Source organism: Synchiropus splendidus, chromosome 5, assembly GCF_027744825.2.
Source record: "Synchiropus splendidus isolate RoL2022-P1 chromosome 5, RoL_Sspl_1.0, whole genome shotgun sequence".
Taxonomy (NCBI): domain Eukaryota; kingdom Metazoa; phylum Chordata; class Actinopteri; order Syngnathiformes; family Callionymidae; genus Synchiropus; species Synchiropus splendidus.
The window spans coordinates 31133374-31149490 of NC_071338.1; the positions used below are offsets into that span (position 1 = coordinate 31133374).

A 16117-nucleotide genomic window follows, 5' to 3' on the forward strand; every position below is an offset into this window, starting at 1 on the left:
ATTGTCATCCGCCACAATTTGAAAGAGTCCTGGTCTAAACCCTGCCCCTGTTGCCTGTCATAAAATCTAGCACTACTTGTCCAACCTCAGATTTCTATTTCTATTCTTCAAATCCGGTCCCCAACTTGCTGTCTCCAGCGCTGGTGACAGTCTTCCATTCATCCTCAGGGAGGCGCATGTGTCCAAGTGCCCAGGCTTTCATTTTCACCACCAGGCAGGGTTAAACCAATATTCTCATGCTATCACTGGGAGAAGGGAAAACCTAATTGACACTTTCTCTCTTCTTCATCTCGCTTCAATGAGCCCCGGGGCTCTCTTGAGCCATCTTTTTCTGCTGAGGGACATTATTCTTCTTTGGTCACAGCTTAAGAGGCCAGGTTTCCTCTCGGCAGGTGAAACCGGGTTGACAGTCGGAGAGAAAGCGGCTTTGATCCGGCGCCGCTCTCCATGACAGGCAGGAACACTTTATTCCACCAACGACAGAGAGCCAGAAAAACATACTGCCTGTACTGTATATTGGCTCTCATTCACCAAGGCCCAAACAATACTTGAGCCGAGCCCGTGTGAGTCCCCTATAGTGTTCGACTGGAAGAAAGTGGGCTTCATCTCTCACAGATGTGCTGCCTGTTCCAGCTTCCATATGGCAGATGTTTTATCATGCTCCTGTTGCCCCCATTAAACATCTATTTTTAACACATGCGCCGGCCTCCTGCCATTCAAGAAACACCTTGTATTAGGTTGCTGAATAAATATTTATCGTGCAGTTATGATCCTGACAGTTATGCCACCACAAACATTTTATCTGGTCAAGTAAGAAGTAGCGGATCACATCACAAGACACCGTTTTTTTTCCAGACATTAGAAATGATGATGCATTCTTGCTTGCAAGGTATCAAGTGCTGACTAGCTTCAAGTCGAATATTGAGTCAAATCGAAGTCAGCCTTTCAGCGTTTCATGGTGACTGGTGTTTCAAAACAGTAAAATGTTTCTCCTTCCATGTGAGTCACCTTCCAAAGCACCTTACTTTGGTATTACTCCCGAGTCCACTTGAAAATAATATACTCCTACTGAGTGTCTTTTATGTCTTAATGATGAGCTAGCTAGAGGTAAGACTCACTGCATGATCGAGTCCCACATGTCTGTGTGAGTCCTTCTGACTCTATTATCTTGGTTCAAATTGGACTAGTGACTCACACTGCATGTACGGTATCCTCCTGCTGTTGACTCCATACTGCAGAGATCATGTCTCTTTGTTGACCTGTAAGCTAGTGATGGGTAGGTGAGGCATCATGAAACAGTATTGCAGGGTTGATGAAACAGTGTCCTCATTTTCAGAGGCCACTGGATGGTGCTGTAGGTTTAGAAATGCAGTGCGGTTTCATTGAATAATTTGTTCAAGGCCAAACATTTTACAGCAGCCGTCTGGTGGCCTCTGAAAATAAGGGCACTGTTTCATGAAACTCATCCAGCTATCACCACAGTAAACACCTTCTTATTCCTCCAGAGGTGTTTTCTTCAAACCAGAAAAGCTTGTCCTCTTTACTTTGAGTAATGCCTCTGCGACAGAAGGTAGCAGCTGGATGGACACTTGTTTATGATGTCTGCCGAGTTTTGTGTGCGTGTCACCAATGGCGAGTGAGTCAAGTGTTTTCAACACTTGATCAATTTCCTCTTTTTTTTTGGCAGTTTCCTCTGTGATTTTGAACTTCCTTATTTATCGTGGCAATATCTTACATCCACATCCTGTTTGTTGACATGTTCTGTGGTGTTTTCACCTTTTTTTTCTCTGCACATTTTCCTTATCTCCATCATCGCAGACCCCCCTCCTTGTCCTCGATTGTTTCTTCTGGCTGCATGTGTATTAGTGTGGGTCCCTGTTCAGACTTTCAGGAAGCGTCTCCTACTTTAGTCCTCTAGTTTGTTTTCAATCACTTAAGTGGGTTTTCTTCAGGAGCTCTGGCTGTCTGTGACCATCTTGTCTGGTGCCTGGATTGCCATCAGGTCTTGCTACACGACTTGCACAGACACACAGAATACTACTTGTCAAACTGCCTTGAGTAAAACACACCACCACAAATTGTGTATTTGCTTTTTGCCCACAAGTTAAAATGACCTACATTTGACTCTGCTTGATAGTAGCGAGACCACTGGTGCACCTTGCTTATTTAATATGACATGTTTTCTTTTATTGGTCTTGGCTGCGTGACTTGGGACCTGCTCATGTTATCGGTGCACAGTTGTCTTACAGATGAAGCACATTGTGCCCTCAGTAAGATCGCTAATAGCACTGACAACAAAAGACTCACCATCTTTGTCAACACCTCAACAAGCCTAATGAAAGACAACAGAAAGTCGTCGGGAATCGTGTTCATGCACCTGGAAATCCTCGGTGTGCCACAGCTACTTGTTTAGCTGCTTTGAAATGTGTCAAACACGATCTTTGCAGGGTTGTTTTTATGTGCGCACGAGTGGTTTTCTGCTGCTGAGGGTCATTTTCGTCTGAACCGAAGTGACATTTAGTGTTGACATCATCAGTAGTGAAGGTTATAGGCCTGGACGTAAACCCTGCTGAGTGTGTGGCATTTGAGTCTGATATCATGGCGGATTGTCTCCTTCTTGGGGTTCTTTCTTCCCTCCGGTTTTTCTTAAACATTCTTTGATTCCTGGAAAAAAAAAGAAGGCAGAATATGATTCAAACTCACATTACAATATGTTACAACCTGTGAGTGCTAAAACACAGAACATGGTCATACAGAACGTGGGCAATCCATTGAATGAACAGATTTAATATCATACTTTTCTGTACACATTAATTTACGTTTTTAGTTTCTCTTAAGACAAAACCATCGTTGGAGTCTGTGTGGGAGGCAGAGCAACCGGCTCAAACCATCTCAACTTCAGCCAAACAACCAACATGAACGTCAGAATTAAGAGAAACCCTGTGTTAGCAAGGTCTGCCTTTGGAGTCTGAATGTTGTAATTGGGTACCTCAAAGATGGCGATGTTGCGATCGCAACTGTTCCAAACAATCCCTGCGAGTTCTGACTTTGCACCAACAACTTAAGTCTCCTTTCGCACACATCTCTTCACAGCATGTGCGTCATCATATTCCTTCCCTCGTGTGCGACACCAAACGCCCACAAAAATGGTCACGATTCAGACGTGAACAATTGTGAATCCATTCATAAATGTCCAAATTCTCATTATTGAAATGTCGAATAGACAGACTAAATAGCGGAACTGACTAGAGCAGCGTCCCCCGACAACTATACCCCCCAAAAAAAAAAAAAAAAAAAAAACTAACTAGAACTATAAATGGGTGAAGAACATTTTAGAGTCAGAGGGAAAAGGGAAGTAGTAGTTGTATGTGTGTCTCGGAACACTGTACAATGTGACCATATAATGACTGAAAAGTGTTGGGAGTTACTTGTTCTGCAGGATTGATGTAGGACTTCAAGGTGGTGGTGGTACATCAGGTTCGGTTAGGGAAGTGTCTCCGAGGACCATGATGTTAGTTGATGATATTGTGGTTTGTGCCAAGTAAAACTGTTTGTGGAGATGATGCAGATGTGGAGGTACGGAGAAGAATGAAGCTTGAATAGGTGTGTGAATGAGAGAGCGGCAGGAGGACCAGTGAAGATGGGGGGATAGAGGTTGAGAAACCAGATGAGTTGAAATTGTTTTTCTGTGATCAATAATGTCGTAAAAAGTAAAGTTCCTCTCGTTATTGGCGCTCCGGAGGTCATGTGACCCGTCTCCATTCCTGCCCGGGCTGAGGGGGAATTGAGGAGAGACTGAGAGAAGGCAAAGGTAAACAGAGCCATTAGAGACAAATCTATTTCTCAAGAAAACAAAATCACATCATCAAACACAGGGAAAAAGAAAAATATGATCCTGCAGCCCTTCGGGCCCCGGCACGGCAATGATAGCCGACTATGGCATTTGTCTTTATCGCTCTGCCCTGGGGGAGTGAGAGAGTAGAGGAGGAAAATGAGAAAGACAATGGAAACCAGGAGCACAGTGTCTCCCTCACTCACCCCAGCCATGTGTGTTCAATCCTAACGCCGTGACTATTCTCCCTTCCAACGTGCCTATTGTTGTGACGCAGAGATGCCACCTTGCTTAAATTGAGCAGGATGAAGGAGCCGGTGGACAGCGAGCCTCGGCATCATCAGTCATGGCTTGCCCGTGGAGGCACACGCTGATTCATCAAAATGACAAGATTGACTCTCCAGATTTTATCGCTTTTCGGTGACATTTATTTTTCTATCCTGGTTTGCTGCCGCAGAGGCATGGAGTTCACCTTTCGCCTTTGTTTGTTTTTACAAATGCATGACGCCATTACTTATGTGGCTTATGGATTGTTATTATTATATTTTGACATTGCCACTTTTTTTGTAGTGGTCTGGATCCTGAGCTTATACAACAACACGGGTATGGATTTTTACAGGCTAAAGATTGAGCCTTGTGACTTCAAACCGATGACATGGCAGACATTTTATTGAGCTTAAAGCTCTCAAAATGCGCTGTTTTCGCCGTCCACAGAGCCGATCTGGAGAACCGGAGACGAGAAGCAGCAGCTGATGCCGGAACTTTGGACGCAAAACAGCGCATTTTGAGCGCTTTAATGTCAATAAAAGAAGTCACAAGTTCATGACTTTACCCAGTTTTTTCAACAAGTCAGTCTCCATGCTGGACCCCGTTTTCAAAACTAGTTTCGAAGTGATCCCCATGCATTTTTAAACCGGGTGCACCACTGACCTTTCTAGGGCACACACAGAAGCTATAGAGGAATATTCCGGTCCACTTTATAGTCCGGAATTTCCGATATACATATTCAGATGAATCATGAGAATATATATATATATATATATATATATATATATATATATATATATATATATATATATATATATATATATATATATATATATATATATACACACACACAACTACAGCACTCTAAACTCTCATGAATCATATGAATGATTATTTGCATGATTCAATGCCTGAAATCAGAGACAAAAAGAAGAAAAATATTATAATAGTATAAGAAAAAAAATGTATTCACAAATCACAGAAGCCACGTCCTGCAATTGTCATCAAATGTACACATGAGCTGCTGTTCACACTCTTGTCCAGCAGGGCGACTTCTGCTTTTTTCCGGTGGAGCCCTTGTAAAATAAATGTCCCCCTCCGTGGCCCCCGTCCCTTTTGGTCCTCCGGAGTGTTCCATCAACACTGTTTCAATAGACAAACCTGAACATTTGTTTCTCGCCATCAGACAGACGAGATATCCATCTGAGGATTGATCACGTTGAAACGATACCTCTATTTGCCCTCCTTCTCAGGCTGGCTGTATTAGATCCCGTCTGGCCGTCTTCAGAGCCGATGCCAGGGCTTTACAGATGCTCCATCATGTCCTCTTTCCAAAGCCAGTCATTTTTCAGCTTTTTTTTTCATTTATATATTTATTTCTTCCCATTATTATCTGCCCAAAGCGGGCATTCTGTGAAGGAGGGCTGTTTGTGCTGCAGCCAGGCTCGCAGCTATTTAGTGGCTGTGCTCTTTTCTTTTCATCTCCCTCTGTTCGCTTTTAATTCTCTGGGGAAATTTGGCTGCGGCTCTGATATTTTTTCTCTCTCTCTTGTTGCTCACCAGCTTCCCTTTTTTGCCCCTTATTTATTTCGACTCATCAGTCTGCTGTTTGCAGAGACTGCATTATACACTTTGATGTCTAATTGTTGCCAAATTAATATTTAGTGAAAATTACATTTGAGAACGAACGGCAACCCACAAAACAAATAAATATTTTCATGTTGAGTCGAGTTATGCTGGCGAATCAGACTCGACGTCTTTCGACACACTTTTGTCGGGGAAACTTTTCGCGTTAAAGGGACACTGGAGTCAACAGGCTCTTGTCGGACTTCTGCTTCTTCAGCAGATGCCTCTCCAGTAAATCCTGCCAGATCATACTGAGGAGGGGCGAGACCACGACCATATTAGTCACATAGACACACAGTTTTTCTTACTGCAGAAGAAACTGTACTCATGTATTTCCAAATAAATCAAGAACTGAAGTGTTGGTAGCTTGGGCTGTATTCAGTTGGGTCTCAGTCCTGGTCTTCTATGCTCTGGTCTCGACACTGTCTTGACCACACCAGTACCAGGTCATTTTCTGACTTGCTGCATCCTTCTCATAACTGAAGGGCCGGGGGCCACAATTGTCCCGCTAGGTCAGTTTTTGAGGCCCTCAAGAGCATCACCTCCAGACAGTGCGTATCTCAAGGAGTGTTTAGTGCAGTGTTTAGCGCCCTCTCTCTATGCTCTTCTCCCTGTACGCCACAATTGTTAAGCTCATGGCCCGGGGGGGGGGGGGGGGGGGGGGGGGGAAGTCCGTCCCACCAAGCCAAGCAGAGTGCTCCATCACCTCCTCCATCACTCTGCTGGCACTGTCACAGACCAGGACAGTGGGTCATTTGTCCTGCAGAGTAGGTGACTGGCTGATGTCTTTCATTCCCCCATGAACCCTCAAGGTCAGCTGACCAGTTAGTGAGGACCAAAACCTCTTTGCTTAAGAGCACTTCCTTCTGATCTCCTTATGATCCCCACCATGACTTGTCTTGGAAGCATTGAATTGTCTGACTTTCTTAATCATGAACCAATGGACAACATAAGTACAGGATTCAATGTTCATTAAAACAGAACTAAGAATCCACCAGCAGGGAAGTCGGAGCATGAGATCGGTCCTAACCTTAACACAACAGTCACTGGCTGCTTTGACACAATTACCGTAAACTCTGGACTATAAGCTGCTACTTTTTTTTTTCCTGCGGGCTGAACTCTGCTGCTTGAGCCCTGTCATGTCAAACCAATGAAATCACAGGCATTTTATATACCTTAAAATGCAAACAGTGCATTTGCAGGGCTTAAATGTAAATAAAAGAGATGAGATTTTTAATTTATCTTTTTGTTTCGTGAGTCGGGTCTCGATGCTGGACCGTTTTCAAAACTAGTTTAGAAGTGATCCTCATGCATTTTTACGCCAGGTGCACCGCTGACTTTCTATGGTGCAGACATCACCACTGCACCCACGGCTTATTGACCGGTACAGCTGAACATGTACATATGAACAAGATCTATTTTCCTTCTTAAATTTGGGTGCTGCTAATATTCCGGTGCGCTCTACTGTCCGGAATTGGTGCAATCACAAACGGAAAAGCTCAGAGCTGCTCAAAGCAAACCAGGAAGAACCCAACAATCCACAAGAACAAGATAACTACTTTGTCTGGAGCTGTCAAGTGATGTCCAAACACTCCTTACAGGAAACAGACATGGAATCCCAGGAAGCATATCTGCAAAGTAAACGCAAACAGAGCATGATGACAAATTCCTCTTCACTCTACTGACAATAGAGTCTCTCTGTGTTGCTCTCATGACTTCTCACTTTTTTAACATAAACTTTAGCCCTGAAAAAAGTGATACTGAGCTTCATAAGGCAACGCAGCATTGCTATTTTGAATTTTGCTGACAGTAAATCTGAAATAAGTGAATATTAATGTCGTGAATTTTGGCGCAGCACAGCACCTCAGCTCTTATTTTAGCTCAGCAACAGTGAATAATGAAGCTCCCCCCCTCCTGCCCTTTGCTTCAGGTCAGAACATCGTGTTCCCTCCAGTGGCTCTGTGGGTGACCGTGGGCCTGGCCGTGTGTCTGCTGGTGCTGCTCGTCGCCCTCGCCGCCGTCTGCCGCAGGAAGATCAAGGAGAGTTGCGAGGAGGCCCGCAGAGAAGGTATGAGCCGCTGCAGGAAAGAAGTTCTGCATTAAACAGCAGTGTGTCAGTGGGCGACTTCAGTATCGCACATCAGAAAAACATCCTACACAATCCTACACAAACAAATCTGAGCTGTTCCATTGTCTCAACCGATGCATGAATCCACATGTTTCCCTTTGAAATGGGACAATTGAATTTTGACCAGTGTATGATGATACGACAGGTTATAATGTTGAAGGCATTTGCAGTTTTTGTTTTTGCTTGGCATCCTGTGATATAAAGCATTGTTTAAAATGAATGAGCCTTTGTTGAAAGGAGGTGTTAAAATGAGGGAGTAGAGGGAGACTTTTTTCGCGCAGTCTGAACCCACAAAGAAGCAGCTGATATATGGGTTTTTACAGGCTGAAGAGCGTCATGTTGCCCAAATATTGAGCCTTGTCACATTAAACCGATGAAATCACAAGCGTTTTATTTTCAATAAAGCGCTCAAAATGCACTGGTTTCGCCCACGTGTCCGCAGCTCCACCCACGGAGCCGCTGGGGCCAGCTGTGGTTTGACTGCTTTAATGTAAATAAAAGTTACTGATTCAAGTTCAGAACATTGCCCAGTTCGTTTCATGAGTCGATCTTGATGCTGGAGCCCGTCTTCAAAACTAGTTTAGAAGTGATCCTCATGCATTTTAAAGCCGGGTGCACCACTGACCTTTCTACAGTGCAGACAGCACCTGTGCACCTGCGGCTTATAGACTGCTGTGACTTATCGATGAACAAAATCTGTTTTCCTTCTTAAATTTAGTGGGTGTGGCTAATATTCCAGTGCACTCTACAGGCCGGAATTTACGGTATATCAAGAGGGACATGTAGAGGCGTCAGTTTTACCAAGGATTGTTTTCTCCCCACCACACACAAACCCTATGAGCCATCGTAACCCTGGTTATTTTCAGTAGTATCGAAAATTCCAACACTGCTGAAAGCACCATCTGCACTCAACCGAGATAGATCAGCGTTTCACCCGAGAGAGAGAAAGATATTTCGAGCCATGCCGTGCGCTCTCCTGTGGACTGTCACGTATAAAAGAAACATTTTCCTTCTTTATTTCAACCTGATCAGCTCAAGCAGGTCGGCGAGTAGCTTGATCTACGGTGGCTTGAGGTGGACAAAAAGACTGAAGAGGGATTCATGAGAAGTGAGAACTGCTGTGTTGGAGCTGGAACTATATCAGCTGTATCTATCTTTCTGGCGATGCAAGGAAAACCGACCGATAAAAGTGATGACCACGTCTTCTCTCAATATTTAGTTTTAATCCTGTGTTGGCTTCCCGCTCTGCTGATGGCACCAGGACGGTAAACAGCCTTTGACCTCTTCTGTCAGCACAATCGCTGCGTACCGAGGCCAATATAGCTGTCTCAGAACGTCTCCATACTCATCACCATTTCTCCGTTCTATTGACAGTTCAGCTGCATTTGGTGGACTTAGGAGCTCACAGCGCCTCCCCCTCTCATTGAGGAGACAGTCCTCATTCATTCTCTCTGCTGCTTGTAAACAGACTCGGCGGCGTAGTCCAGCTACTACCTTACTCCGGCTATTCTCTGCGTGAAAACCTCGTGAGTGAGAGTGTTTCCTTCCATCAGGTCCTTGGTCTCCTCACGAGTTACGTCCCACATGACCGATACTATATTGTGTAGCACATATTTAAAGCGTCTCACCCGGAAGTTCCCGCCAATCGCGTCCTGCTTTACGCGCCGAAGCAGCCGCAGCATTTTAGGACACGTATCCCGTGGCACGTCCTCACAGCTCTGCTAATTAGCATTGTGAAATGGATAAAGATTGCCAGCAGTACGAGTCGGGAAAGTTTTAAAATGGTGCAAAGCCACCAACTTTGCTGTAATGAGATCTTGCTGAGAATGGAGGAGACATTTAAATAAAGGTCAGCCAGTGTCTGCACCGGGGCCCAGAGGTTTAAAAATAAATATAGAAGTGACACGGACTCGGAGGGGAGAGTAAATAGCTCCGCGGAACATATGAAATCAAATGAAATGGAAAGACAGAAATATAATGTCCTTCCTCCCCTGGGCAAAGGGTCGCGAGGCTCTTCCTTTTCTTCAGAAGGTTGGGGAGCAGCTTGGAGCTAGGAGGTGGAAATAAAGATGTGGGCGCCTGCCTTCCACCTGCGTTCTGCCGATCCTCTGGTCTGGTTTGATCTGGTTTTTAACTCCGTAACTACCACCTTGACCTCTAGTTTGTAATTGTTGCTCTCAGTATCTGCATGGGATGTGTACTTCCTCCAGAGACAAAACACTTGCGAGGTGTGTGACTTGGGAGCTTCAGTGACTCGCCGGCATGGGAGTGTGTCATGCCATGTGTTTGTAACGCATTCAGGGAATATCAACAAGCAAGTAGCGGCTCCAAACTGGCACTTGGAGGGTGGCACAATTCACTCCAGAGGTGGGGGAACTTCATACTTGTGAATGTGTTGTTGTCTCATCTGATAAGTTCTTTGTTCAGATCACGTTGAATATGAACAAAATGTTTCTTGAAAGTATCCATTAGCTCTTGAGTGGTTATCTAGTAGCTATAGGTCTTACTAGCCTAGTATTAGCAACAATATGTTCTGTCTCATCTTGTACAGCTAATCTCTTCTATTGCACCTTCGCCTATATTGATGGTTTCACTCCGGTTCTCCTCCGTCATCATGAACCTCCTTTGTTGTGGTCTTCATCTCCTACATTCTTCCAAGACTCTCTCTCCTCTCCATGTGTCCAAACCACCAGTCCCCTCATGTCCCTCTGATAGACTCATTTCTGATCCTTTCAAGTCTCTTCCAAAGACGACCACAGCGTCTCCAGGTTTGACAGTGACCTTCCGTGGCCCATAAAGCTTTCCTGCTTCCATTTAACTTCTGTTGGAATTGCAGTAGTCTCCACCCTGCCGTCACTCTCTTCTTCACCACACTAAATATTGTTCTCACCAACTACACTCTCTCATAGTCACTCTTCCTCCCACCTCCACAAACACAACACAGCAATTCATCTTGGCCTTGAAACCATGTTACACGGCGTGGTAATGGTCAGAACTTCCGTGGTCAGAACGCTGATGTCTTTGCCAGTGTCAACACAAAAATGTCAATCCTGTCTGTTTCCTTGCTTTCATATTATACAATTAAAGATAAGTGAAAACACTGTAGAGCCCATGGAGCAAACCTCACTGTGAATTGTCATCTACAATCTATAATAATCAGAAACATAATGGTTTGAAAGCCCCCCAAAAAACTGAAAACTAGTGGGTTTTCTAAAGAACTCTTTGAGCTGAATAAGAAAATGAATGATGAGGGAAAGGAACTTTGTAATAGTTAAGATTGTAGCCCCTGGTGCTACTTCCTGGGGATGAGGTGGAGCTCCAGATGAATCCAAGTATCATTTACTACATCCAAAGTGTGTACTGATGAGGCGTCATGAAACATTGTCTTTGGTTTCAGACCTCCATAGTTGGTGCTGTTGGCTGTTAAATGATGTGAGGTTTCATTGGTATGGTTGATCAAATCTAAAGATTTTCCATGAGAGAGTGCCATCTAGTGGGCTCTGAAAATGAGAACATGACACTATTTCATGAAGCCTTGTGAGCCTGTCAGGAGTTTATAATAATTTCCTCACTTTCACCGGTCTTCTGCACTCAGAGACTCTCTGGCTTTCTCACTGTTTCAAATGAACTACAGGTCAGTCACGATGCATTCAAGCGTGAGCGACGTCTCTCCAGAAGGGAAGAGGTGCCCGGTGCGTGTCCAGCTCTGAATGTGCGCTTCTGTGCAGTTTGGCTGTGACAAAGTCATAAACCAAGTCACGCTCTGTCCCAGACTGGCCTCATCCCTGTCCCAGCTCCAGCCCACAACAGGACATCAAACCCTGGAGTGAGCGCTCCAGCACCTCCCCTGTGACACTCTACCACGGTCCAGTGTGGAGGCAGGAAAGGTTTTACACCTCAATATGAAGAAAAAACACTCAGTAAATGGAGCTAACGGGACACGTCTGCATACAGACGCTGCGTTATACACGATAACAAAGCGTGTCGTGGGTCAGCTGATCGGTCTGCGCAAGTTATGTTTGTTCCAGCTTTTTTTTGGGGGCGTTTGAGTTCTGGATTTTTCCGAAGCAAAAAAATCTCAAAATTTTTGTTCGAACTCCGATTTGTTAGAATTCCAGGACGTTCGGAAACCGAGGCACCACTGCAGTTCGATGTAAAGAACCATTTTAACATCAGATGATTTTCAACCAACAGCACCACCTACTGAAAATGAGATGCTGTTCATGAAGCTTCATCAGCTCGTGGCTTCCAAATACATCCAGAGGTTGACTCTAAATTGTCTGCTGGCATGTGTGTCTAATGGTCCTTTCCAGGATGACCGTCCCAGTGTGTCCCCCACTGCTTCCCCTGGTAGCTGGGACAGACACAAGACTGTGACTGAAGACGTATTGGTAGCGTTAAACTATTGAGTGAGATTATGAACTGAAGTGAGAGGTGTAGCAGGATTAAGATCTTGAAGAAAGTGAAAGAAGAGATTAGGACCTCACTGCGGTGCTCAGAAATGCTGACACTACACGTGAAAATGTGCTTTTATTGGACCAGAGATGTGTCCAAGGCGGCAGTCAAGTGTGGAACTTGCATGCCAGCCTCTGCAAGGTCATCCCTGGTCTGTGAGGTTCTGAAATTGTGCCGTGAATACAGGCTTTAAGCCTCATATCCTCCCGATTGAATGGCACAGTGCGACGGGAAATGTGAAGACCTTTAAAATAGGATTTCCATGCAGAAAATCCAGAGCAGTGAGGAGGGCAGGAAGCGCAGAAGTGCGAGGTAATTGTGGCTGTCTTATCTTTTTTACACTGTTCCCGGCTATGACCAGATTGAAGTTGACTTTCCTCGGCGTGTCTGAGAATTGAGGGTGCAAAGGTCAGCAAAGGCAGGGAAGTAATTTCTCTTTCATGATATAAAACCTGTAAGTGGAGTGTCAGAGTGTGTATCATAGCTGAGGAGAGCAGCTCGTGATATTGACATTGGGTGTGAATGCCGAGCCGTGTTTATCTCCACACACTGTTTTTGATATATTCTCCATCCATCTCCTTCTTTACATAATGACTGTGCATCGAATGTTTGCTTTCCCAGGCTCTGGTCCCTTTTTTTTTTTTTTTACATTTAGATAAGCGCGTGATCTAATCAGACATACTCACAGAGATTACGTGTAGGTGACACGGGACACATCTCCCCTGTGTGACGGATGAAAGTCATGAGGGAAGCCGCGTTATCCTGACACATTTTTGCATCAGCGCCGCGCATTCTCCGCCGGTTATGTTCCTTCAGATTTACCCTTGACAAACACGATTGCTCAACGCCTCTCGCTCACGGAAGACAAAACAGAAGCGGCACTTTTGCTCCTCCAAGTCAGAACGGGAGAATTAAAATTCCCCATGTAGCTTTAATCCCTCCATCATTAAGCTTTCGCCGTAACGTTTCTTGGTGAATTAAATTATGCAACCAGCTAGTTTATTTATAGCAATGCAGGTTTCAGTGTATAAATTTTGTTCCAGCGTTTCCATGAGCAGTGGAGTGTGAACTTTGCAGACTGGTGCTTCATCAATTATGCACTTCTCTTCACACTTAGAAGATACAGCCAACAATTTGTAACACCATTAAATAGCCTCTTAAACGCAGCGCTTGTTGAACCTTAAGCATGATTATTGGAAAAATTCATTTTATTTCCTGTTTTAATGTCGGAAAACCACTCCATCCTGCTGTTTTTTTGCTACTTATTTGAAGTCGCTGGGGCAGCGGCTGAAGGAAAGAGACCCAGGATTGGCTCTCCTCAGAAACCGCCAGTTCTGAGATATAATCTCAGCTGGATGTCCTGGGTCTGCCCCGGGGCCTCCTCCTAGTAACACCTCAATAGTCCAGTCTGGATCCTGACATCAAGCCAAAACAACTGGTTTACTGCACTGCACTACTTTGAGTCTCTTCTGGATGATTGACACGGTTATTGTTTATGCAGAATACACTTTTGTCCTCTGCAAAAATAAATAAAATACCAACAGCAATATCATCAAGATCTAAATAAATAAATAATAGCAGTCAGATATAATGTTGTGAATAAAAAAAAAGCTGCAAAGATAACTTACTAAATGTCAACAGTAATCTCACCATATTGGATCAATAATGATCTAAGGAGCTGCTTTACCAAGCACATTTCAGTCATCTCCTGTTCCATCAGCTACAGTGGACTCCCGTGTTTCCTTGTCATTTTAAGAAGTCAATCCTTCATTCTTCAGTTATTGAGAGAAACTCTTGCAGAAATATTCACTATTAAAAAGTGCAGGGAGAAGTTGGTTGATCAAACTGACCTCATAGTTCACATGCAGAATCTAAACATCTGCTCCTTCAGCCTCGCAGCAAGAGGGTCACAGGTTCGAATCCAGCACCATTGGTTTACTCAGCTGCTGGAGCTGGTCCCAGCTACACAGGATGAGACCATGAGGCTGCAACACTATATAAATGAATCTATCATTTGAAATAAACATTTCATAGTTGGTGGAAATCATTCAAAAGAACGTGAACTGGTTGCTAATCCGAGTCTTGGCATGGCAGTTTCTCCTCTATTGGTCAGAATTCAAGGCGTCACGTTTGACACTGCGTAAACTCTGACACAAAGAAAGAATTGTTCCCTGAAATCGAGCAAATGCATCGCCTTCATCCAGCCGTGTTGGGCCGAACGTGTTCCTTCTGCTCAGCAGCTCCCCACATTAGCAGATTCTGGAGGTTCTTCCGCTGCAATAATAAGGATTTTGTCTAATTTCCCTCGAGCGTTTCAGCCTTGGCTGTCAAAGTCAAGGAAAATCAGCCGACGTACAAGAATTTAAATCAAGCAGTGGCGCTTCAATTACCAGTTTAATCTGATATATTAGACGTTTATTGTTCATCCGGAGCCACGTCGCCTCGCTGTCAAAGAATTTGTCCCCGCCACTCTGGTGTCCTCTTCTATTTTTATCCCAAATCTGAGTGTGTGTTTTGTGTGTACACAAGTGTGACACCCATTACGGGGTGCAATGCTAACTCCGTCGCCTGTTTTCCGAGCGCCTGCAGCTAAAGCCTGATGTGATTACTGTCTTTGTGAGAGAGATGGATGGGAGGTTAAGGGCTGTGTGTGTGAGTGTCTGCGGGTGAGTGTGTGTGTCATTGTCATATAGGCTTTCTCATCACAGCTTGTCCTTTGAGCTGTGAAGGATCAGCTCACCATTGGGTTTCAGATAAAGCCACTACAATACGCGGCTGCTTTCACATCAGTAATGGTTCTTCTGTCTCTCCACAGCTGAAGAGGCCAAGGAGCTGGAGGAAGAGGAGTCAAAGACAGGTCAGCTGATCCTCCCATGGTCGGGCCTCGTGCCTTACCGATGCATCACTACTGGGTATTTAAGGATCAATGTCCAGGCCACTATGTGATTTCATATAATGCTCGACTCTACGTAGCTCAGAACATATCACATAACTGTGTACCTAATGCGTGTCGGGGGCTATGAGGTGACCTTCAATTGTCATTGTCTGGACATCATGAAACCAGTGGGAAGCGCTTCTACAGCTGAAACTCACTCAACTATATCCATTTGAATTGGATTCCTGTTGCTCTTCTGCTCTGTGTTGGAGCATTCGTGTGAGGGACTCCCTGGAAAGCACTCAACTCATATTCTTCTTCGCATAATAGTTGTATTAGTAACATTTAAAAAGTAATTTATGTTGATTTATAATAATTGTTATTATTGTTACTGTTATTAATATGAAACAGTATAATATATGGATATATCATATATATATTTTATTATGATATTTTTCATATATGTCTTGCTATGCTTCATGTTTGTTTTAATTTGCTTCATTTTAACATTACTATTATTATTATTATTATTATTATTATATTAGTAAGGCTTTCCCCAGCCTCTCCCCATAAACCTAACCATCTAAAACAAATGGCTAAACTTAACTTTTATGCTAAAACCCAATGATGACAACCGAGCTATTTTGTAGTTTTAACCCTCAAAATGATTCTTGACAAAGTGAGGACCGAGCCAAAATCCTCACTTTGCAAAAATGTCCTCACTCTGTTGATAAAAACTCATAAAGATAGAAGTACACACACACACAGCCAATTGTCAAACATGTTTGCGAAGTTTTGCCTCTGAATGTCGTCACTAGTTTGAGAGCATTGTCAGTGTCTAGAACAGAAGAGAAATATGACGGAAATGACAGGCAGTTGGTTGACAGTCAGCCGAACAGGTGGTTAAACAGAATGGGTCGGGCGGAGGTGGGTT

At 44.1% G+C, this 16117-nt stretch overlaps 1 protein-coding gene across 1 annotated transcript in view; it reads left to right on the top strand.

Moving 5' to 3' along the window:
• The window catches only part of cd276 (CD276 molecule), a 100773-nt gene that overhangs the window by 49962 nt on the left and 34694 nt on the right, over positions 1 to 16117 (top strand). Inside the window, exons 5-6 of the mRNA XM_053866258.1 lie at positions 7656 to 7793; positions 15124 to 15165. Coding sequence (XP_053722233.1) covers positions 7656 to 7793; positions 15124 to 15165 — 180 coding nt within the window. The remainder of the gene's footprint in view (positions 1 to 7655; positions 7794 to 15123; positions 15166 to 16117) is intronic.